This window comes from Oncorhynchus clarkii, chromosome 6 (assembly GCF_045791955.1).
Source record: "Oncorhynchus clarkii lewisi isolate Uvic-CL-2024 chromosome 6, UVic_Ocla_1.0, whole genome shotgun sequence".
NCBI lineage: Eukaryota > Metazoa > Chordata > Actinopteri > Salmoniformes > Salmonidae > Oncorhynchus > Oncorhynchus clarkii.
In genome coordinates this window covers 22642242-22666767 of record NC_092152.1, presented here as the reverse complement: position 1 = coordinate 22666767, position 24526 = coordinate 22642242, and the positions used below count along the sequence as shown (strand labels likewise).

The 24526-nt window shown below is 43.2% G+C and overlaps 1 protein-coding gene and 1 pseudogene across 2 annotated transcripts in view; both read right to left on the bottom strand.

Annotated features, from left to right (window-relative positions):
* Positions 1 to 11757: 11757 nt before the first annotated feature.
* On the bottom strand, positions 11758 to 13021 carry LOC139411972 (DNA primase small subunit pseudogene; annotated as a pseudogene).
* Positions 13022 to 15580: 2559 nt separating this feature from the next.
* LOC139410791 (multiple epidermal growth factor-like domains protein 9) overlaps positions 15581 to 24526 on the bottom strand; it is a 56403-nt gene continuing 47457 nt past the window's right edge. Inside the window, exons 5-6 of one of the 2 annotated variants that reach the window (XM_071156299.1) lie at positions 17968 to 18237; positions 15581 to 17852 (exon numbers count right to left, since the gene is read on the bottom strand). In XM_071156299.1, the coding sequence (XP_071012400.1) occupies positions 17335 to 17852; positions 17968 to 18237 (788 nt within the window). In that variant the 3' untranslated portion in view covers positions 15581 to 17334. The remainder of the gene's footprint in view (positions 17853 to 17967; positions 18238 to 24526) is intronic. The other variant, XM_071156300.1, reaches the window with a different exon arrangement.

Sequence of the window (24526 nt, the reverse complement as noted above, 5' to 3'; positions counted from 1 at the left end):
GGCTGGATGAAAAATATCAGGGGCTGAAGCCCTGGAAGCCCTGGAAGCCCAGGCCTAATGACGCCACTGGTTCCACCTACATTCAGGGTTTCATGTGAAGGTGTTGTCCTAATCTGTGAGTTTCAGTGTAGTTTGGGGCCATTGATACCTTAACTTCCTGTTTAAACATTAGAAATTGATCACATATGGGAACCTAGGCTAGACCATTCAATAGACCCAAACATTATACCATCTATTCATGAAGCTGTCTGTCACCTGACACCTGGGGGGAATTCCAAGACAAACAATTCGTTTTTCTGAGTGACTCATTCATTTTAGTTGTTTGTTTGACCCACTGGCTGCAATTCATTCTACAGCAGTATTAGGGTGATTCTGCAACTACGGGCAATTATATGTCCTCAGGGTCAATTTATTGGACTTTATGTGTTCAGTTCACACTACAATCACCCCAAATTTTTTAACACTAAGTATTTTAGTAACATTTCAGATGCATTTTATATTTTGCCCTTGTCCCTGACCCTTTTGAGTTTTTCTTGGAGAAAACATGAATAATTACACTGGGTGGTTTGAGCCCTGAATGCTGACTGGCTGACAGCAATACCACAGGTATGACAAAACACTTATTTTTACTGCTCTAATTACATTGGTAACCAGTTTATAATAGCAATAAGGCACCTCAGGGGTTTATGATATATGTCTAATATACTATGGCTAAGGGCTGTGTCCAGGAAGTCTGCATTGTGTCGTGCATAAGAACAGCCCTTAGCCATGGTATATTGGCCATACACAGCACCCCCTCGGGCCTTATTGCTTAATTATATAATGTTATCTACTAGAGAAAGAGTCTATTAAATAAAATCTATATCAATATTTATTGTGAGTATGCCCTTTATATTGTTTTTTACACAAAATATACCTGTCCTTTGTTAGTGGTGTCATTTCCACCACTGAGGACCTATACCTCACTAAATAATGTTTTGTCAAGAGAATGTTAATTTAGTTAACATGGAAACTTATTGTGACTCTGAAGCACATGGCTGCAACAGACAGTTGTTCCAGATGTGATGTCCAGAAGTTGAGGAAAAATGTAGGTAAATATTGCTTTTGTCGAGAATATTTTTATTGTCAGTCATTTCCAAACAGGCTTTAATTTCTTTAATTTGTGGTAGAATAATAACATGAAAAAAGTATATTTGATATATTTAGTGTATGCTAGCTAACTATATGCTAGCTGTAATACTAGCCAAAACATGCTAAGCAGTCTGTCATTTTTCTCCAAAAACTGTAGAAGCGTCATTTAGATCCCAGTCATTTCTATCACAAACTTGAACTGTGGTGGTAATGACAGAACGTACTTTCTTTTGTTTTAGGCTTATTTAATCATGTTTTAAATTAATTTAATTAGAAGATGTCACATGAAACAGCACAGAGAAATAGATGTCACACACGTATAAATACCAGGAACATCTGCAAAAAGACAGGGAGAGATACTGAAAGAGAAGGGAGAAATGAAAATTATCTCTGAGCTTACAAAGTGAGAACAAAGCAGCAAGAGAAGGCAATAGAAATGCAACCAATGGAATAGAAGACAGACTTTAAATAGAACAGTTGCAATGGAGACCTACCTATCAGGCAACACACCACCTCAGTTACCAGATGAATAGCAGCCAGAACATGAGGCCAATATACCTGCCCCTAACTTATTTGCCCCTGATCCACTCCCTGATACCCCTTCCTCACCGTCTGCAACAGGAATGAGAAGTCGAATACTTGCTGGAAGGAAAAAGGTTGGAAGCCAATAGTCCAAGATATGAGACACAGGCCTCTGCAAAACCTACGCTAACCTCCAGTTCATGGCGGACAAACTACAGTATCACAAAGTGATCAGCTGCAGCAACATTGAGAACCTTATAGAGTCTTTGTACTGTGAGAACCTGAAGAAAGAGTGCATGTAGACAGAGTGCTCCTTTTGCCAAGCAAAAGAGCGTAAACATCTGACTTTAATGCTGGTGAGTCAACATGGTGGTTTGAGTGGAAAAACAAAGCTGAAGAGAGAGAGAGAGAGAGAAGAAAAACAAAGAGGAAAACATGGAAAATTCACTGTGCATTTGACAGTAAAAGAAAAGGCCTGTGGCACACTGTAAATTCTACTGGAGGACTTCTCCAAAGGATTGAAAGAGAAGTTGGGGAAACACGTGAACAACATTCGACACCAATACTCCAAACTGAGAGAATTCAAATAGAATCTGCGGAAAGAGATCATCGTGCATATTGACTTTGCAGAGAACTACCTGTGTAAATACATCAGTGAAATCCGGCAGTTCACTTTGGTGATTCTCACAAGCAGCACACTTGTGTTGGTAACACCACAAATGATACAGTTTCACATTGCTCACTGAGCTCTACTCTGCGGATGAACTCTCTGAAATCTGGGCCCATCTCTCAAAAATACTGGCCAACTTCCTTGAGCTCTGCACATCGGCTACTTTTGGAATCTTACTTTGTCTTATTTTAATTAAATGTTTAACAATGGTTGTTGTTCAAAATGTTTGCAATAATATATTGTTTTTGTACATAATTTTTTAAACATATTTTATTTCCAACACACCTTGTCATTTCCACCTTGTCATTGAGGTAAATTAGTATATTATGTATAATTTACATTGATTGATTTGTTTTAGATAGGGAAATCATATGGTTGTTGTAATAATCTCACAAAAAGGTTTGGTGTAAGTATCTTATTTTTCATAATAAATAAATGTTTTCAACTGTCACAAAGGAAAGTTTATACATTCAGGCGTTGTGTTGAATTATTAATATTAGGAAAACCTTAAAAATCACTGAAAATAATATTAAACGCAAGTTAATGAACAAATGTATAAGAAATTAATTGTATGATATTTAATTTTTTAACTAAAATGGATGCTTAACGACGTGATGGAAATTACATTTGTCTATGGCGGTCAGAAAAAAATGACAAAATATATATAAATTCAGTCCACCAAGAGTTCTTCACAGTCTAGTCTGCATGCAACCACAACCAGACCTCATTTCAAATGTACCAATAAATAATCTTATTTGCATGCCTAGCAATGAACAACGTGAACGCGAGGCTTGTAGAACCATGACTATCTACAGTTTTCAGTTCATGGTTCGCCGTTATGGGTTCCTGCGTGCTCTGAGCATTAAAGACTCATATGAACAAAATTTGTAGAAATATTTGTTATTTTCACTGAAAGATTCGAAAAGATCAGAGTCAGTAAAAAGAGTCGAACTTCTCATCACTAAGGAATTTCAACATCTAAATGGAGAAATCTATTGCACTTTGAGATTAACATTGAGAGATGAAATCTACTAAGAATGTTGTATAAAATACAAAAATAATCCATTCTATTCAAAATAATGTCCATAGTATTCTCTCTGGTATGCAATCTGTTTTCCACTCAGGTTATGGATGTGTCACTGAAACCTTAAAGGTCTTCACTGATGTCACCATTGCCCTTGATTCGAAGCAATGTTGTCCTGATATTTATATACTTGGCCAAAGCTTTTCATACGGTAGACCATTCCATTCTTGTGGGCCGGCTAAAGAGTATTGGTTTCTCTAAGGTGTCTTTGGCCTGGTTTGCTAACTACCTCTCTCAAAGAGTGCAGTGTATAAAGTCAGAAAATCTGCTGTCTCAGCCACTGCCTGTCACGAAGGGACTACCCCAAGGCTCAATCCTAGGCCCCATCAACAACATAGCTCGGGCAGTAGGAAGCGCTCTCATCCATTTAAATGCAGACGATACAGTCTTATACTCCGCTGGCCCCTCAGCTGGCTTTCTTAGTGTCCAACAAGCTTTCTCTACCCTTAACCTTGTTCTGAACACCTCCAAAACAAAGGTCATGTGGTTTGGTAAGAAGAATGCCCCTCTCCCCACACCACATGTGTGATTACTACCTCTGCGAGTTTAGAGCTTGAGGTAGTCACCTCATACAAGTACTTGGGAGTATGGCGAGATGGTACACTGTCCTTCTCTAAGCACATATCAGAGCTGCAGGCTAAAGTTAAATCTAGACTTGGTTTCCTCTATCGTAATCGCTCCTCCTTCACCCCAGCTGCCAAACTAACCCTGATTCAGATGACCATCCTACCCATGCTAGATTACGGAAACATACTTTATAGATCGGCAGGTAAGGGTGCTCTCGAGCGGCTAGATGTTCTTTGCCATTCTGCAATCAGATTTGCCGCCAATGCTCCTTATATCACTGCACTCTATACTCCTCTGTAAAGTGGTCATCTCTGTATACCTGTCGCAAGACCCACTGGTTGATGCTTTTTTATAAAACCCTCTTAGGCCTCACTCCCCCCTATCTGAGATATCTACCCCAGCCCTCGTTTTATCTCAATGTCTTCATTCAAAGACTCAATCATGAACACTCTTACTGACAGTTGAGGCTGATTTGTCTGAATCATTGTTGTCTCTACCTTCTTGCCCTTTGTGCTGTTGTCTGTGCCCAATAATGTTTGTACCATGTTTTGTGCTGCTACCATGTTGTTGTCATGTGTTGCTGCTTTTGTCACGTCCTGACCACAGAGAGCCCTTATTTTCTATGGTAGAGTAGATCAGGGCGTGACTGGGGGGTTTTCTAATTATTATTTTCTATGTACGGTTCTAGTTTAGTTTTTCTATGTTGGTGTTTGATATGATTCCCAATTAGAGGCAGCTGGCTATCGTTGTCTCTAATTGGGGATCATATTTAAGTTAAAAAAAATCCACCTGTGTGTTAAGGGATATTGTTTTGTGTTTATGTGTAGTTGCATGTTAGTACACTATTGTCGTCACGTTTTGTTTATTCTTTATTGTTTTGTTGTGTGGTTCACTTACCTTAAATAAAAAAGATGTGGAACCCAGATCATGCTGCACGTTGGTCCAAGTATGCTTCAAACGAATGTGACAGAATATCCCATCAAACCAGGACCAAGCAGCTTGCACAAAGAGAAGAGGATTTCTGGACATGGGAAGAAGTGATGGGGAGATGCGAAACCCTTCCTTGGCAACAGACGGAAGGAGATTATGGAGGACATTGACGACAACAGGGTTCGCGGCTACAGAAATCCCAAGGACAACCCCAAGTGGGGGCACATGGAGCTGGCGGCTGAGCAGAGGGAAGAGCCAGAGACTGTCCACGAGCTTCCGGCGATGGTTCTCACAGTCCAAAGCTTCCGGTGACGAGTCCCAGTCCAGAGTTTCTGGTGACGGTCCACAGTCCGGAACCTCCTGAGACGGTCCACGGTCCGGAACCTCCTGAGACGGTCCACGGTCCGGAACCTCCTGAGAATGTCCACGGTCCGGAACCTCCTGCGACGGTCAACGGTCCCGGAACCTCCTGCGACGGTCAACGGTCCAGAACATCCTGCGACGGTCAACGATCCGGAACCTCCAGCTCCATGGCCGGAGCCTTCCCTTGCGCCGATGCCCAGTCTAAGCACGGCGTCCAGTCCAGCTCCAAGGCCAGTCTTCTTCTGCGTTGGTGCCCAGTCCAGGCACAGCGTCCAGTCCCACTCCATGGCGGGAGCCTTCCCCTGCGTCGATGCCCAGTCCAGGCGCGGCGTCCAGTCCAGCTCCATGGCCGGAGCCTTCCCCTGCAATGATGTCCAGTTCAGATCTGGTGTCCAGTCCCACTCTATGGCAGGAGCATTCCTTGATACCGAGGTCCAGTCCAGGCACAGTGTTCAGCCCGGGTCCATGGCTGGATCCGCGAGCTGAGCGGGTTCTTCGTCTCGCACCAGAGCTGCCCCCGATGTTGGCGGATCCGCGTGATGAGCGGGTCCCTCGCCCCGCACCAGAGCCGCTACCGACACTAGACACCCCCCCAACCCTCCCTTTTGGTTTCAGGTTTTGTGGCTGGAGTCCGCACCTTTGGGGGGGGGGAGGGGGTACTGTCACGTCCTGACCATAGAGAGCCCTTATTTTCTATGGTAGAGTAGGTCAGGGCGTGACTGTTTTTTTTTCTAGTTATTATTTTCTACGTGGAGTTCTAGTTTAGTTTTTCTATGTTGGTGTTTGGTATGATTCCCAATTAGAGGCAGCTGGCTATCATTGTCTCTAATTGGGGATCATATTTAAGTAGCATTTTTCCACCTGTGTGTTATGGGATATGGTTTGTGTTTATGTGTAGCTGTATGTTAGCGCTCCATTGTCGTCACGTTTCGTTTATTCTTTATTGTTTTGTTGTGTGGTTCACTTACCTTAAATAAAAAAGATGTGGAACCCAGATCACGCTGCACGTTGGTCCGAGTATGCTTCCAACTATCGTGACAGCCTTGCTATGTTGTTGTCTTAGGTCTCTCTTTATGTAGTGTTGTCTCTCTTGTCGTGATGTGTGTTTTGTCCTATATTTATATATAGAGATTTTTTTCAAAATCCCAGCCCCCGTCCACTCAAGAGGCCTTTTGCCTTTTGGTAGGCCGTCATTTTAAATAAGAATTTGTTCTGACTTGAGTAGTTAAATAAAGGTTAAATAAAAAATTATTACAAATTAAAAAGCCAACACAATATAAAAACATTCAGGTAACTTGCACTTTCTCACCTGCCACAGCAGACATTGCCACTTTTCAATTACAGTAGCAACATACTGTGTGTCTCTCTACTCTGGAACACACACATCTACATTGTATTGGAAAACCTCCATACCTCTCTCTCTTTCAGTTCAAAGGGGCTTTATTGGTGTTGGAAACATGTTTACATTGCCAAAGCAAGTAAATTAAACAATAAACAAACGTGAGAAGAAAAAGAAATATCAACAAAAAACAATGAGAAATGAACAGTAAACATTGCATTCACAAAGGTTGGAAATATCTCATTCCAAAACCGTTAGTCCCCCCTTTGCTGCCATAACAGGCTCCACTCTTCTGGGAAGTATTTCCACTAGATGTTGGAACATTTCTGCGGGGACTTGCTTCCATTCAACCACAAGAACACTAGTGAGATTGGACGCTGATATTGGTTGATTAGGCCTTGCATGCAGTCGGCGTTCCAATTCATCCCAAAGGTGTTCAATGGAGTTGAGGTCAGGGCACTGTGCAGGTCAGTCAAGTTCTTCCACACCGATCTCGCCAAACCATTTCCGTATGGACCTCGCTTTGTGCATGGGGGCATTGTCATGCTGAAACAGGAAAGGGCCTTTCCCAAACTATTGCCAGAAAGTTGGAAGCACAGAATCGTTTAGAATGTAGGCTGTAGCGTTAAGATTTCCCTTCACTGGAACTAGTTCCTGGACCGAACCATCAAAAAAAGCCACAGACCATTATTGCAAACTTTAAATTTGGCACTATATATTGGGGTAGGTAGCGTTCTCCTAGCATCTGCCAAACCCAGATTCGTCCGTCAAACTCCCAGATGGTGAAGTGCAATTCATCACTCCAGAGAATGCGTTTCCACTGCTCCAGAGTCCAATGGCGGTGAGCTTTACAGCACTCCAGCCAACACTTGGCATCTGCCACTGTATACTCTCTGTTTAGGGACAGATAGCATTCCAATTCACTCAGTTTTTTTGGTTGATTCTTTCCAGTGCCAAATAGTTCTATTTTTGCTTTCTCATTATTTAGTTTGTTCTAATTGTGTATCTGTCCTGGGGCTCTGTTTGTGTTCGTGAACAGAGTCTCAGAACCAGCTGGCTGAGGGGACTCATCTCACTATAGGTGAGGGCTTTGTGATGGAATGTGTAGGCATCACTTCCTTTTAGATGATTGTAGAATTTAACAGCACTTATCTGGATTTTGATAACTAACGGGTCTGGTCCTAATTCTGCATGCATTGTTTGTGGTTTTGCGTTGCACAGAAAGTACATTTTTGCATGAGAAGTCTCATGGGTGTACTCTGGGTGTACCATTTTATGAATTCTTGGTTGGCGAGTGGTACCCAGATCTCACAACCCAAGAGTTCTATAACTGAATGAAATATTTTTTGACAGATCCTAATTGGGATGTTGAGTTTGATTTTCCTTTTGATGATGTAGAAGGCAAATTATATCTAGACACCACAGGTAACTTGTGACATAATTTTCTGGAATTTTCCAAGCTGTTTTAAAGGCACAGTCAACTTATTGTATGTAAACGTCTGACCCACTGGAATTGTGATATAGTGAATTATAAGTGAAATAATCTGTCTGTAAACAATTGTCGGAAAAATTACTTGTGTCATGCACAAAGCAGATGTCCTAACCGACTTGCCAAAACTATAGTTTGTTAAATTTGTGGAGTGGTTGAAAAACGAGTTTTAATGACTCCAACCTAAGTATGTAACCTTCTGACTTCAACTGTATGTATGTATATATATATATATATATATATATATATATATATGTGTGTGTGTTTATTTATATAAATTATGTTTTGCCTCTTGGATCCCTATGGACTTGGGTCCAGCCCCTGACTCACACAATTGACCAGTAATTAATTACCCAATCAAGGCTGAGCCCCCAAATTACCAACGTGGGCCCCCTACCTCCTCTCCTCGCCCCATCTGACGATAAGCAGAGCGGCAGCAGCAGACTGTCTACACTCATTGAGAGCAGGCTCCTGAATAGAGTACCACAGTATGAGTCATAATAGCCTTAAAACCTAGCGGTCAAACAGGGAAATGGTTCAAAACGTTTTTCCTCCATTCATTTTTCCCATAGGGGATTTTAGAAACACTTAAAATAAGGGCTGTGTTTTGTGTAGGCTTATAATAACCTGGCATGATAACCGTGTAAATCTCTCTAGGACAAGGTGACTTTTATCACACCTCCACAGTAAACAAAACTATATATACCTCATATACAGTGCATTTGGAAAATATTCAGACCCCTTGACTTTTTCCACATTTTGTTACATTACAGCCTTATTCTAAAATTGATACAATTGTATTTGTCTCCTCATCAATCTACACACAATACCCCATTATGACAAATCAAAAACAGGTATTTTGAATTTTTAGCAAATTTAGAAAATAAAAACTGAAATATCACATTTACATACGTATTCAGACCCTTTACTCAGTACTTTGTTGAAGCACCTTTGGCAGCGATTACAGCTCAAGTCTTCTTGGGTATGACGCTAAGCTTGGCACACCTGTATTTTCTCCTATTTTTCTGTGCGGATCCTCTCAAGCTCTGTCGGATGTGGAGTGTAACTGCAGAGCCATTTTTAGGTCCGGGCTCTGGCTGGGCCACTCAAGGACAATCAGAGACTTGACCCTAAGCCACTCCTGCATTGTCTTGGCTGTGAGCTTAGGGTCATTGTCCTGTTGGAAGGTGAACCTTCACCCCAGTTTGAGGTCCTGAGCACTCTGGAACAGGTTTCCATCAAGGATCTCTCTGTACTTTGCTCAGTTCATCTTTTCCTCGATCCTGACTAATCTCCCAGTCCCTGCCGCTGAAAAACATCCACACAGCATGATTCTGACACCACAATGCTTCACCGTAGGGATGGTGCAAGGTTTCGTAAAAACGAGGCCCATGGCATTCAGGCCAAAGAGTTCAATCTTGGTTTCATTAGACCAGAGTCCTTTAGGTGCCTTTTGGCAAAATCCAAGTGGGCTGTCATGTGCCTTTTACTGAGGAGTGGCTTTCGTCTGGCCACTCTACCATGAAGGTCTGATTGGTGGAGTGCTGCAGAGATGGTTGTCTTTCTGGAAGGTTCTCCCATCTCCACAAAGGATCTCTGATCTTCGGGTTCATGGTCACCTCCCTGACCAAGGCCTTTCTCCCCGATTGCTCAGTTCGGCCAGGCAGCCAGCTCCAGGAAGAGTCTTGGTGGTTCCAAACCTTTTCTATTTAAGAATGACGGAGGCCAATGTGTTCTTGGGAACCTTCAATTCTACAGAAATGTTTTGGTACCCTTCCCCAGATCTGTGCCTCGACACAATCCTGTCTTGGAGCTCTATGGACAATTCCTACAACCTCGTGGCTTGGTTTTTGCTCTGACATGTACTGTCATCTGTGGGACCTTATATAGACAGGTGTGTGCCTTTCCAAATCAATTCAATTGAATTTAGCACAGGTGGACTCCAGTCAAGTTGTAGAAACATTTCAAGGATGATCAATGGAAACAGGATGCACTTGAGCTCAACTTCGGGTCTCATAGCAAAGGGTCTGAATACTTATGTAAATAAGGTATTTCAGTTTTTATAAATGTGCTAAAATTCATAAAAAACTGTTTTTACTATGGGGTATTGTGTGTAGATTGATGAGGAAAATGTTTTATTTAATCAATTTTAGAAGAAGGCTGTAACGTAACAGAATGTGGAAAAAGTCAAGGGGGTCTGAATACTTTCTGAAGCCACTGTACCCCCCTTAGGTTCTCGAGAGCTAATGGGAACCTAGCCTCACTCTTACCAAAGAAGATATTGTAGCAAATATCGTGATTCAACAACAATGGATTCGAGTTACAGCTCTTTGACCATAACTGGTTGTGGACAAGCTCTATCGTCATAACACAACAGAACACATAAACTGGCATGACATTCACTCATGGTTGTGCAAAAAGAAATGTGTGTAAAACCACACCTCCAAATAAATCAAATCAAATCAAATCAAATCAAATTTTATTTGTCACATACACATGGTTAGCAGATGTTAATGCGAGTGTAGCGAAATGCTTGTGCTTCTAGTTCCGACAATGCAGTAATAACAAGTAATCTAACTAACAATTCCAAAACTACTGTCTTGTACACAGTGTAAGGGGATAAAGAATATGTACATAAGGATATATGAATGAGTGATGGTACAGAGCAGCATAGGCAAGATACAGTAGATGGTATCGGGTACAGTATGTACAAATGAGATGAGTATGTAAACAAAGTGGCATAGTATAGTATAAAGTGGCTAGTGATACATGTATTACATAAGGATACCGTCGATGATATAGAGTACAGTATATACGTATGCGTATGAGATGAATAATGTAGGGTATATTCCGTCAACCTAGTGCCATCAACCTTACTGATGTTGTCTCCATGAACTGATGGTTTCCACGGTTGTGGCTAGATGTAGTAGAGCTAGCCACAAAAGCAGTCCCATTGCGAGTAGTAGGCCTTGGCCTCTGGCCAAAGGAGGAGATGACTATCATAAAAAAATTATAACTATTACAAATTTCTTTTCATTTTAGTCAATGAAAATTCCACGTGAGACTAATGGACATTTAATATGACATGCAGACTGCGGTGCGAGAGCGGCAACACAGATTACATTTTTCCTTTATTTAACTAGGCAAGTCAATTAAGAACACATTCTTATTTTCAATGACGGCCTAGGAACAGTGGGTTAACTGCCTGTTCAGGGGCAGAACGACAGATTTGTATCTCGTCAGCTCAGGGGTTTGAACTTGCAACTTTCCGGTTACTTGTCCAACGCTCTAACCGCTAGGCTACCCAGATGAAAGAATAACAGCCCACTTGAAAATAGAGCTTCTGATGTGATCAAAGCAAAAATTGCCTACATGTCCTGGCACTTTTTTGTTTTGTTTTTTTGTAGTACAAAGTCATTTTCAGCAATAGGCTTTATAAAAGTTTTGCACAACTGTGATTTTCAATCATTGATAAAGAGTAAAATATTTGCAAGACAATTCTCAAACTGAGACCATCTGTTTACAGTGTATCTGTAATGTGTGTTCTCCATCTTTAATGGTCAGATTATGAACAACTGATATGATGGGCTTGTTAAGATTAGCCAACCATTGTAGGTACCAAACCCAGCAACAGACAGTGTTCCGTTGGACACTGCTCAGGGTTAGAAGTCCTTTTGAAGATCACTCTTTTTAAGATGCCCCCTTTCCTTGAGAGAACCATCCCTTACAGGAATCGATCAAATAGTTTTTACATACTTCGCCAAACTTGTTCGTTTGTAGTCTCTTATCTTCCGTCGCTCTCCTGCTTCTCTCTCATTCTCCTTGGTTTCCTCCTCCTCTTCCCCCTCTGCTGTCTTGGGCCGATCCAACTCACAGATCAGACTGATAGCGGGCACATCGAAGGGGTCAAAGCGATCCAGTTTTCTCAGGTCAATAGGAACAGAAATCCCCCTGGTTTTGGGATGGATGCTGAATGGGGCTCTTCAGCAAATGGTTGACTCCTTTACTGATGTTCACATCGAGCCGAGGGTAAAAGTACTGCACATTACCTCCTTCTCAAAGTAGTGGCCCTTGGCAGTTGTACGTTTGTTTTGGACCAGAGTCTTAAATCTTCCCCAGCGCTTCTCAGGGTTTTTCTCAGTCTGGAAGCACTGCAGAAGCTCCTTTCTGACATCTTTGGGCACGAGAGACAACACTTTGTCTGCAACCTCTTTGTTGCCCAGTATGTCCTGTCCCACTAGAAAGTACTGGGGAAAGTGGTGCTCCACCACCACCAGGGATTCTTTGATGAATGGATAAATTGAGTCTGACAGTACTACTTTCCTCACCGTCTCGTCTTCATCCTTGACCAGACTCAGGTACTCAGACACAGCGGAGCGGAGCACAGAAAGCTTCCGGGTGGCCTTGTCACACACCCAGCAATGCACCCCTCTCAGTGCCGGAAACCAAAGACATCTCCAAGGGCTCTGTCCACGATACGGATGACAGTAGTCATCAGAGTCCAGCACTTTGGGAAGATATCCGCAGCACTGCAACAGCTTCTGATACTGTCATAGTCTGTCATATCAACATCAAACACCTGCTCCTTCTCCAGAGCCTGGAAGGATCCAGACTTGACTGTGTTATACTGATTAGGCCTGTGACTATAGACCGCTCCAACGTCAATCTTGTACAGATTTATCTTCTGCATCTCCTTCTCCAGCTCGTTCAGAGTGCTGAATGACTATTGTACGTAGATGTCATCCTTCAATGTGAGTAGTTCTTTGTCACTCCTCCATATTTCGGCCACCGGTAATATTGAGAGAAAGGGAAAAGTCGGCGGTAGTAGAGGGGTAATAGCTCCGGTAGAGGGGCCTGGTCGTAATCAGCAGCTGGCATTTCTGAAGTTATTATGCAAATGTATAGATTTAAGTGAAAATAATAAGAAAACGTCTAAAATGTTGATAGCCGACTGTACCCCTCAATTGTTTTAGTGTCCTGGCACCTTGCTTCACATCAGTTCAAACGATTGACAAGTAACTGAAGTGACAGCCTGGAGCTGTGTGGGAGACAATTCTGCCAATGAGAGAGTCGTAGGTGACTGCATACATGGAGTGTGTCTGAAAGTGGGCGTGTCAACAGAAGTGGGAGGATCAACAGAAGTGGGTTGGGCAGTTTTGGGCAGTTTTGTTGCCACTCAAGACCATTTTGCATGGCTGATTGGGCTGCACGACGAGTCTATTGTTGACAACTGTAGCATTTTAGCTAAGCCTAACCCTGTTCCTAACCTTAACCTCATTCCTCTAACCTGACACGCTAATTATCCTAACCTGCTATGTAAAAATTAAGCTGACCTGAGGTGCACCTGGAAATGGCTGGTCTAAACAATAATGGAGCTCTGATGTTACACCCATCGCTGTTGATCCACCCATTAATGTTACGTCCATAGCTGTTGATCCACCCACTTCTTTTGAAACACCCACTTTCAGACACACTCCAAGTATGCAGTTATCCAAACTTGGAGTGAGAGGTTTGCATGAAATATTCTGCATGAATTCATGTTTAGGATTGGACAAAACAGATGAAAAGTGTTTGTTTGCTGAATTTACATATTTCAGTTTGAGCTGATCTGCCCGGGTTTCCTCCCACACAGCTACCAGGTGGTCACTTCTTCTTCTTTGGAATTGTGTTGGCGGATTGCATCCAATTTAAGGTGCATACACCTACTGTACTGGAGTGCGAGGCATTTCACAGCTACCTACATTAAATTCTTTGTGATAAGGTTAAGCAAAATATGATTAATAGCCCGCTCTAAAAAAAAACACCCCATTCTACTATTTACCTTATCTAGACCAACGGTCTTGGGGGACAGAACACTACCACTCAACACCCCCTGCAACTGTTCTGCAGTAAAACCTCGCAATCCCAATTATTTCTCTGCCACTGCCACCTCTCTTTTCTGGGACTTTCCATCCATTTCTGCAACCATAGCTATGAATACCAAAAAACCTACCTCACTGAAGCACATATTCTTCCCATCAGTCTCTATTAGTCTCTGCCTTCTCAAAGGAATCATCTTAGTATCCCTCACCCTGTACCCATCTTCCTCTACCACTCTCTCCACTGCTTCAGCATACAACACCACTTTCCCTACTACTCTGACCCTGGCAACCTAAACCTGCCTTTCTCTCACCAAACACCTCCGATCTCCAGCCCCGTGGGCTCCCCTACAACTTTCTCCACTGGAACGACACATTCCTTTGTCTCACGCCCTCCTGCACACTTCTCACATCTAGGACTCTCCCTCCGACATACTGCTGCAACATGCCCAGACCCTACATCAAAACTCATCACAACTTCAGTCACTCGTCAATCTTTTGAACTGATGCGAAGCCAGGTGCCAGGATACTTGACTTGTAACTAACCTCAACTAGGAACAATAATCTTTACTCTCGCTCTCATTTTCATGTAGCTATTTAAGCATTAAGGCCAGAGGGGTTGTAGTTTATTTGTCATATACCATAAACCCCCGAGGTGCCTTATTGCTATTATAAACTGATTATCAATGTAATTAGAGCAGTAAAAATAAATGTTTCGTCATACCCGTGATAAATGGTCAGATATACCACAGTTGTCAGCCAATCAGCATTCAGGGGTCAAACCACCCAGCTTATAATTTTTATTTGATCACACCAGAAGCTCTATTTTCCCATATGTGCTGCTATTCATTCATCTGTGTTTGAGCTCTTGCGCCGCGGTCCACAAATATGAGTGGTTGCTTTTATCCTGAGAAAAACAAATGCTATTTGTTGAATATTAGGAGTTTGGTAATACTCCCCCCGCCACAATATCAATGTTGCCAGTTAAGGTATATGAGGGGACAGTAGGCCTAGATGGACAAGGCTATCTGAATGTGCACATAATGGAAGTTAGAGGTAGCCTAAATATTCATTATTTAATACAAAAAAATGCACTGACAAAATGGCTGTAACTAAAACTAGACTAAAATTGTCCAGAGTTGTCGTCGACTGATGGTAATTAAACCAGCAAAGGATGGAATGACTAAAATGTGACAGACTAAAACCTAAGAGTAAAACTAAAATAGCTACCAAAATAAACACTGCTGCATGGCTGCCCAGGCTGGCACTGACAGGACACCCCTCCGTTGTTCCAGAGCTCCTGGGGTGGAGCTACTGTTACACAGTACCAAGCCATGTACACATGAAAACATTTGACCATGTTTCCGCGTATGCCCATAAAAAGGAAGCAAAGACTATGACAATATGAAACAACAAACAAATGAAAAACAAATCAGCCCAGTCTTCCCTGTTGAAATGACGCTGCACTTCATTAGCACTGGTGAGTGACTCAAACGATTGCCATCATTATTTAGTTGATGTCGTTAAGCCTTCAATTCACAGAAATGCTGCCACTGTAAAAACAATATAACGAAAACAATTCCAGGTAGGGTAAACATGCAAATATAAAGGAGTTAAACACAGTTACAGACTAACCAATAAACCCATTTTATTTAGCATTGTGTGTGACATTTTCAGTTTGTACTATTTACAGTTTTTTCCATTCATTATTTAACAGTAGTTAGGGATGATGGCATGTAGCATATCCTGCAACATAATACACAGGGTAGGTCTATTGATAGGTCATTTCCTGTGTGGACTGTGCCGAGCCCATATTTGAGTCTTTCAGTGTAAGGGTACTGACTGTTCTGAGCGTAAACTGCACTCTACCTGTACAATAATAATGATCCTATTCACATTCATCTGTACAATGTCCTACTCTTATTTACAGCGATCACACTGGGGAAAGAGGCATTCCCTGAGGAGTGAGTTCCCTTACTAGCTTAACTCACTCATGATACTTTTACCAGAAACAAATCCAGGATATCAATTGTAGTTTATTAAAAACACTTGAGCGGGATTAACGGTGATGCTGCCAGCAACACATCACCAAGATCTGTTTCTATTTTGTACTGTTAAGACTTACATAAGAAATTGTGGCTGGCATCATTGTGTCCTAGAAGTGGATTACTTAAACGAAACCAGCCTAAATGGACTAGTACTAAAAAACAATTGCAAGAATTTGTTCAGCAACTTCCATTGAGGTAGGCATTTCTCAAACCAGCAGATTTGCACACCATCAGTAAATAGGTCAAAGTGATAATAATAACGAACAATAGGACCAACTGCCCTGCAGTGAACAGTAGTGAGTAGAGAGAGGATACAATATATGTTTGTTTTATCATCTAAACACCCCTCGTTAATACTCAAGGTAAGGACCTGGAAATTCTTTGTACAGGATACAACTGAAAACAAAAGAGGAACAAAAGGATCATTAAGCCAGCAGCCTTCCCATTTCCTATATCACTCACAAAAAAGACATACGTACATATGAAAACATTTTGCCCTTTTCAATTTGCATTCAATATAGCACACAAGTTAAAACACCATGAAACGCACATCTTACATGCGCAACATTTATCCCAAAAAGAAAACTTGAAAATAAATAAGAAATTAATCAAAATAAATGGAATAACAATCATCGTCTAGACTAGATCTCTGTTCAAGTTATAACTTAAACTGTTAGTTCGTTTTAAAAGGTTCTGAAATGCTAGGGTTCCTAGTGTAGTCTGATGTCCATTGAGCTGCATAAGGAACAGTGTGCCATACAACAGAGACATGGGAAGAATCTCAATTGCATACTTCTTGTGTCCTCTCTCCTCACTTCCTTTAGAGGGGAGGGACCTCTGACTTTCACTCTCATCCAATCGATTTGGAGAAGGAGGCTCGGAGAGATAACACCAAGAGTATGCAATTGAGATTCTCCCATGGTCCTCTACTCTTGCATGGGCAAAGTCCCCATTACCTCAACCATCCACATCTGTTATAGTGCCCTCTGCAGGCACAACTGAATTGAAAAAGTCTACTCTTCTTTGGACCCTTCATCGACGACTTCTTTTACGTGAATCACTCAAATCTGAAATGGAGCCCAAACGTAAGGACAAACAGAAACATACCATTCCTTTTCTCTTTGCAAACATCTGCCAGTCTGTTGGTGTCCTTCTGCTCCACAGAAGGAGAGAGGAGCTGGGTAGAAGGAGTCAAGTTACGCATTGAGCTTTGGGTTTGGTGTCCAGCAGCTTTGAAAGTCATGCCTCTGTTCTGTGAAGCAGGCAGCCAGGCCGGAAGCCTCTCCGGGGGTGTCCAGTCTGTCCGCAGTGTGCTGTCTGTCTGCCCTGTGGGTTAGGCCTTGTAGCAGTTGCCCTGGTTGGTGAGAGCCAGCTGGCCGTTGGGCGCCACCTCGTTGGCCTCGTCTTCCAGCAGGCCAGACACGTCAGCGTTGGGAATGCTGTCATGGTAACTGCTGAAGCTGATGTTGTCCTCCTTCAGCTCAATGGTCCAGAAGGGAGCGTTGAGCTTGCGGTTCTGGTACTCTCTGTAGGTGTACACTCCTCCCACGAAGCCCAGCAGCAGCACCACTACTAGAATGATGACGGCCAGGACAATGATGTTGAACTGGGTCCAAGAGACCTCCGTGAGAGCGGCCGTGGTATTGACTGTGGGGCTGCCCAGGCTGGTGAGCAGGGCCTGGGTGGTGGCTATGCTGAGTAGGATGCTGGAGTTAGTAGTGGAAGGGGGAGCACTGGTGGGCACCGTGGCAGTCAGGCCCTTGCTGCTGGGGGTTGGAGCAGAGGTTGTAGTGGTGGTTTTAGGGGTCTCTGTTGTTGTAGCAGGCTCTGGGGTAAGAACGATCCGTGCTGCTAGAAAACAAATTATTCACAATGTAAATGGGATTGAATTGAGCTACTCATGGCTCATTCAATAACTTCACAACTACTAATACTCCTCTGCACCAAATTATTGAATGACGCTTACCTGGGCGGGTGCAGTTGTGGGCAAGGGCGTCCCCTGTGAAGCCGGGGGCACAGAGCTGGCATTGAGGCCCTGTGGTGTTGACGGTGCAGCTCAGGCAGTGGCCAGTGTCAGGGTGGCAGAGCTGGGACGGCCCCGTAGGGTCTGCGTTCCCACTGCAGTCGCAGGTGACACACACACCATTGGAACTGTAGAAGCCAGCCTTGCACCGGTCACACTGCTGACCGCTGTACTCAGACAGGCACTGGTCACACACTGGGAACCCATCAGAGTCTAGGGAAACAAAAACACACACTAATACATGTCAGTCATAAAATAGACTTGGCTGATGCACCACCACTAGATGGCGACAGAATGCCAAAGAGATTGATTTATAATACTGTACAACACAGAGGGTAAGCCCTATTGCAGTGTTTAGTAGTCTACGGGCTACATACGGGCTACATACGGGCTACACATGGGTTATATAAGACTACCCTGGCTAATAATAGGATTTTCTGTTGAAGAATGAGACATTTTTTAACTTCCCCAAAAGACTCAGCGAAAATATTCAACGATAATAACATGCCATTTAGCAGACACTTTTATCAAAAGCAACTTACTAACACACATCTCTACAGCGCGGAATCAAATTCAGTTCAACTGTTTTTAAAGACTGATCCCTTGTATCAGAGCAGCATCATCATCACTCATCATTATCAGGAGTCAGCTTTCTCCTCCGGCCTCTGGACCTTAGTAATATGATGCTACTATACAGTGCCTTCCTTCCCTTCTAATGGCTTCACTAACTGTGATATATCCCCTTTTGATGTTGTCACATCCATTAAGGGCCAAGAGCTCTGACACCAAATATAATTGAGCACAGTAATTACGCTTGCTGCATGTCATTAGTGTAAGTGTTGATCACCTACTACTAAACAAGTTCATTAAGAAAATAGCCACACATTTAATGGTACCTCAAATTTGTGCTGCAGGCTGTAGTCTGCTCAAGATCATTCATCTCTAAATCATATCTAACTCTTTCAGACTTATGGGAACAATATTTGTGCCCACAACAGACACACTTTTAAAGCCACAATACATTTTTTAGAAAAGAGTTAGACCAATAAAGTGCAAGAGTGATAACAACTCTTATCTATAGGCAGTTTCTGATTGGTCTGTTTTAACCCCGGACTGTTGGCAGTGGAAACGCTTCAGTCAGAGTGAGCCGATGTGTTATATCACCAGGAGAGAGCATGACCCAGTCAGCACGGTGACGGCTGGGGGGCAAACCTTCACATGATGATACTGTACAACCTGACCTGGATATTTACCCAATACCTTTACCATCCCCCCTGTCTACTGCAATACAGCCAGCTCAGTCACTTACAGGCCTGAACATAATTTTCAATCCAGTTCCCTCCCTCCCTCCCTCCCTCCCTCCCTCCCACACACACACACACACACACACACACCGCCCCGTGGCACTTACTTCCGTCATCATGAAGTGTTTTGAGAGTCTAGTCAAGGACCATATCACCTCCACCCTACCTGACACCCTAGACCCACTCCAATTTGCTTACCGCCCCAATAGGTCCTCAGACGACGCAATCGCAACCACACTGCCCTAACCCATCTGGACAAGAGGAATACCTATGTGAGAATGCTGTTCATCGACTACCAAACTCGTCATCAAGCTCGAGACCCTGGGTCTCGACCCCGCCCTGTGCAACTGGGTACTGGACATCCTGACCGGCTGCCCCCAGGTGGTGAGGGTAGGTAACAACATCTCCACCCCGCTGATCCTCAACACTGGGGCCCCACAAGGGTGCGTTCTGAGCCCTCTCCTGTACTCCCTGTTCACCCACGACTGCGTGGCCATGCACGCCTCCAACTCAATCTTCAAGTTTGCAGACAACACTACAGTGGTAGGCTTGATTACCAACAATGATGAGACAGCCTACAGGGAGGAGGTGAGGGCCCTGGTGGAGTGGTGGCAGGAGAATAACCTCACACTCAATGTCAACAAAACAAAGGAGATAATTGTGGTCTTCAGGAAACAGCAGAGGGAGCACCCCCTTATCCACATCGATGGGACAGTAGAGGAGAGGGTAGAAACTTTTAAGTTCCCCGGTGTACACATTACGGACAAACTGAATTGGTCCACCCACACAGACAGCGTGGTGAAGAAGGCGCAGCAGCACCTCTCAACCTCAGGAGGCTGAAGAAATTCAGTTTGTCACCAAAAGCACTCAAACATTTACAGATGCACAATCGAGAGCATCCTGTCGGGCTGTATCACCGCCTGGTACGGCAACTGCTCCGCCCACAACCGTAAGGCTCTCCAGAGGGTAGTGAGGTCTGCACAATGCATCCCCGGGGGCAAATTACCTGCCCTCCAGGACATCTACACCACCCGATGTCACAGGAAGGCCATTAAGATCATCAAGGACAACAACCACCCGAGCCACTGCCTGTTCACCCCGCTATCATCCAGAAGGCGAGGTCAGTACAGGTGCATCAAAGCAGGGACTGAGAGACTGAAAAACAGCTTCTATCTCAAGGCCATCAGACTGTTAAACAGCCACCACTAACATTGAGTGGTTGCTGCCAACATACTGACTCAACTCCAGCCTCTTTAATATTGTAAAAATTGATGTAAAAAATGTATCACTTGCCACTTTAAACAATGACACTTCATATAATGTTTACATATCCTACATTACTCATCTCATATGTATACACTGTACTCAATACCATCTACTACATCTTGCCTATGCCCTTCTGTACCATCACTCATTCATATATTTTAATGCACATATTCTTTCATTCCTTTACACTGTGTGTATAAGGTAGTTGTTGTGGAATTGTTAGGTTAGATTACTCGTTGGTTATTACTGCATTGTCGGAACTAGAAGCACAAGCATTTCGCTACACGCATTAACATCTGCTAACCATGTGTATGTGACAAATACATTTTATTTGATTTACACACACACACACAAGCACGCACGCACATCCACACAAGGCAGAGTTTGAGCTGAACACAGAGCACACTGAACATCATGGGCACAGCTGGGCCACTTCACAGCAAGCTAGTCAGGCAGCAACAGAACAGAGGGGGGTGGGCACCACACTCCATTGACTTCACAAGGCAGCAATAGGAGGATCATGTTGTGTGTGTGTCCCTTCCCCTCGCAGTGCAGTGATGTAGCTGCTCAGATTAGCCCCCCTCAGCACTCAGCCCTGGCCGGGCAAACAACCTGACAGGCTTCAGAACCCTCTCCACATGGCTGTTGCCAGGCTGCTGGGACCCAATGGGAGGCTGTCAGCAGTCACATGGCTGCGGCTGATTGGTCAGATCAGAGGTAGGGAGGAGGTGAGAGAGAAAGACAGACAGACAGGGACTCTATGTATGTCCTTGTCACCAAGGCTCAGGCCTCAGCTGCTGAGGTATTAGTTTAGTATGGGTACAAACGAATGCTGGCTTGCCTGGTTAAAACATGCTTAATATCAAATACGTGTCTACAGGAGCACAGACATACACTGTGACCTAGACTTTTGTGATGAAGCTGATGTGAGCAGACCCATGCTCGGTGATGAAACATAACTTGACCAGCAGGGATAAGACAGATAGGTGGGATTAAGCATCATCAACCAGAGGGTCCAGATATTGATTCTTTGACAAACCATCACAAGTAAATTGCAATTATCTGTGAAAGATTAGAAGTTTCCCTGCGGATGAGGCTATAATAATTGTCAGGGGTGCAACTTTCACTGGGGACATTCTGAAATTGCAATTTTGTCTCCCCCAGTTTTATCATTGGAATGTGATACAAAACGAGTCAACGGGGTGCTTTAGGATTTTGCGGATGCCTCCTAGCAGTCGGGTAAGCTGTTTAGAGATGCCCCCCCCAGAGCCTTCATCCCTGGCAGTGACTGTTGATGGAGTTTTGCTGTTGGAACACTAAGACTACTCCTGGGCCACTACCTTCTGTGGTCACTCTCTCTCTGCCAGGCAGGGCACACCAAGACATAATGCCAGATACACCAGCCTAGAAAAAAAACACAAGAAACCTTGAAACACCATCCAACCTGGAACTGAAAAGATATCATCCTTGCAATCTCCAAAACATAACAGCCACAACAGGACAACTTTTTCTGGACGTCGTAAAGGACTATGCGCCGATACTGAAACGGAAGAGATATAGCTAGCTAACAACCTCCTTTTCCAAGTGGAAGAAAAAAGCTGTACAGAGACTTGCTAGCTATGTTAGCTAGCTAGCTGGGATTTTCTACAAGGAATCTGCCACACAAAAAAAAGCTTCTCCCAAGTGGGTGTGACACCTACTCCTGTTGCCTGCTGCACTGCTGCTTGGATTCTGGCAATCTGATCACTGTCTGCCATGGCCTGTCTCACCCCGTCTGGTACAGGTACCCCCCCTTTCCCGAGCTTTCGCTAACCTCCAGCACACACGCACTGTTGGGGCGAGTGACTCTGAACTTACAATGGCTAGCCCCAAGTCATATTTGTTTTTATTGTGCTTTATGCTATTTGCCTCATGACTCCTGCGTGCTTTGTTGACTATGAACTTGCTTGTTAACCCAATCGTAGGAGAGACTGTTTGTTCCCACACTCGGGACTCTGACTCTCTATTGGTTACACAGATTATTGGCCTCCCATCCTATTCTAACCACCACTTGCTGGCTTTGTATTCATGTTACCTGATGAAATTGCTGTACAATATTATCTTGTTGCTATCTAATGCACATTCAAATGTCATACATCAACACTGCAGAGCTCTCCCTGTCCCCTGCCGTGCCCTGATTGTATTACTGTAGATGATATCTGGAAATGTGCATGTACAGCCTGGCCCATCTACTGTTGCTAGCCCCAACTCTGCTTCACTTATTTCTGCTCTCGTAAAAGCCTGGGTTTCCTGCATGTTAACACTAGAAGCTTATTACCTAAAATGTATCCATTGAAAGTGTGGGTTCACAGCTCCAATCCAGATCTGTTGGTCATTACTGAGACCTAGTTAAGAAATAGTGTTTTGAACACTGATGTTAATCTTTCTGGTTATAACCTTTTTCGGCAAGACAGATCTTCCAAAGGTGGTGGAGTGGCAATCTTTACCAAGGAACACCTCCAGTGCTCTGTCCCGAAACAATTCGATTTTCTGGTTTTATGCAATAAACTTTCAAATAGCTCTTTGTTGACTGTTGCTGGGTGCTATCGTACACCATCAGCACTGGCCTGTACCCTACCTGCCCTAAGCTCTCTCCTGGTCCCTTACACTAAGTCTGAAGTTGTCCTGCTGAAGTTGTCCTGCTGGGACATGCTTAATGAAACTAGGGGGCACTATTTTCATTTTTGGAAAAATAACGTTCCCAAAGTAAATGGGCTTTTTTGTCAGGACAAGATGCTAGAATATGCATATAATTGACAGCTTAGGATAGAAAACACTCTAAAGTTTCCAAAACTGTAAAAATATTGTCTGTGAGTATAACAGAACTGATATTGCAGGCGAAAGCCTGAGAAAAATCCAATCAGGAAGTGACTCTTATTTAGAAACCTCTGCGTTCCTATGCGTCCCTATTGAGCAGTGAAAGGGATATCAACCAGATTCCTTTTTCTATGGCTTCCCTAATGTGTCCAGTGTCACAAGACATAGTTTCAGGCTTTTATTTTGAAAAATGAGCGTGAATGACAACATTGCGTCAGTGGTCAGTTAGTGGCTCTCAGAGTGATTTGTGCGTAATAGACAAATGCGGCCATTGTTTCTCTCGCTCCTACTAAGAAGCCAACTGTCCCGGTTGATATATTATCGAATAGATATTTGAAAAACACCTTGAGGATTGATTATAAAAAACGTTTGCCATGTTTCTGTCGATATTATGGATCTAATTTGGAATATTTTTCGGCGTTGTCGTGACCGCAGTTTCCGGTGGATTTCTCAACCAAAGTGAAGAACAAACGGAGATATTTCGGCTATAAAAAATAATCTTTATGGAACAAAATGAACATTTGCTGTCTAACTGGGAGTCTCGTGAGTGAAAACATCCGAAGCTCATCAAAGGTAAACAATTTAATTTGATTGCTTTTCTGATTTTCGTGACCAAGCTGCCTGCTGGGCATAATGCTATGCTAGGCTATCGATAAACTTACACAAATGCTTGTCTTGCTTTGGCTGTAAAGCATCATTTCAAAATCTGAGATGACAGGGTGATTAACAAAAGGCTAAGCTGTGTTTCGCTATATTTCACTTGTGATTTCATGAATATGAATATTTTCTAGTAAGATTTTTTTGTCCGTTGCGTTATGCTAATTAGTGTCAGTTGATGACAATTCTCCCGGATCCGGGAGGGGTAGTTCCAAGAGGTTAACCACGCCAAATTCTAAAGCAATGAGACTCCTTAAATCTTTCTCAGATTATTATTAATCCCACAATGTTATGACTCCAAACACCCAGAAAAGGCTACTCTCCTTGATGTTATCCTCACAAATAATCCTGATAGGTATCAGTCTGGTGTTTTCTGTAATGACCTGATTTGTCATAGACGCTTGCTAAAAAACTTTTAT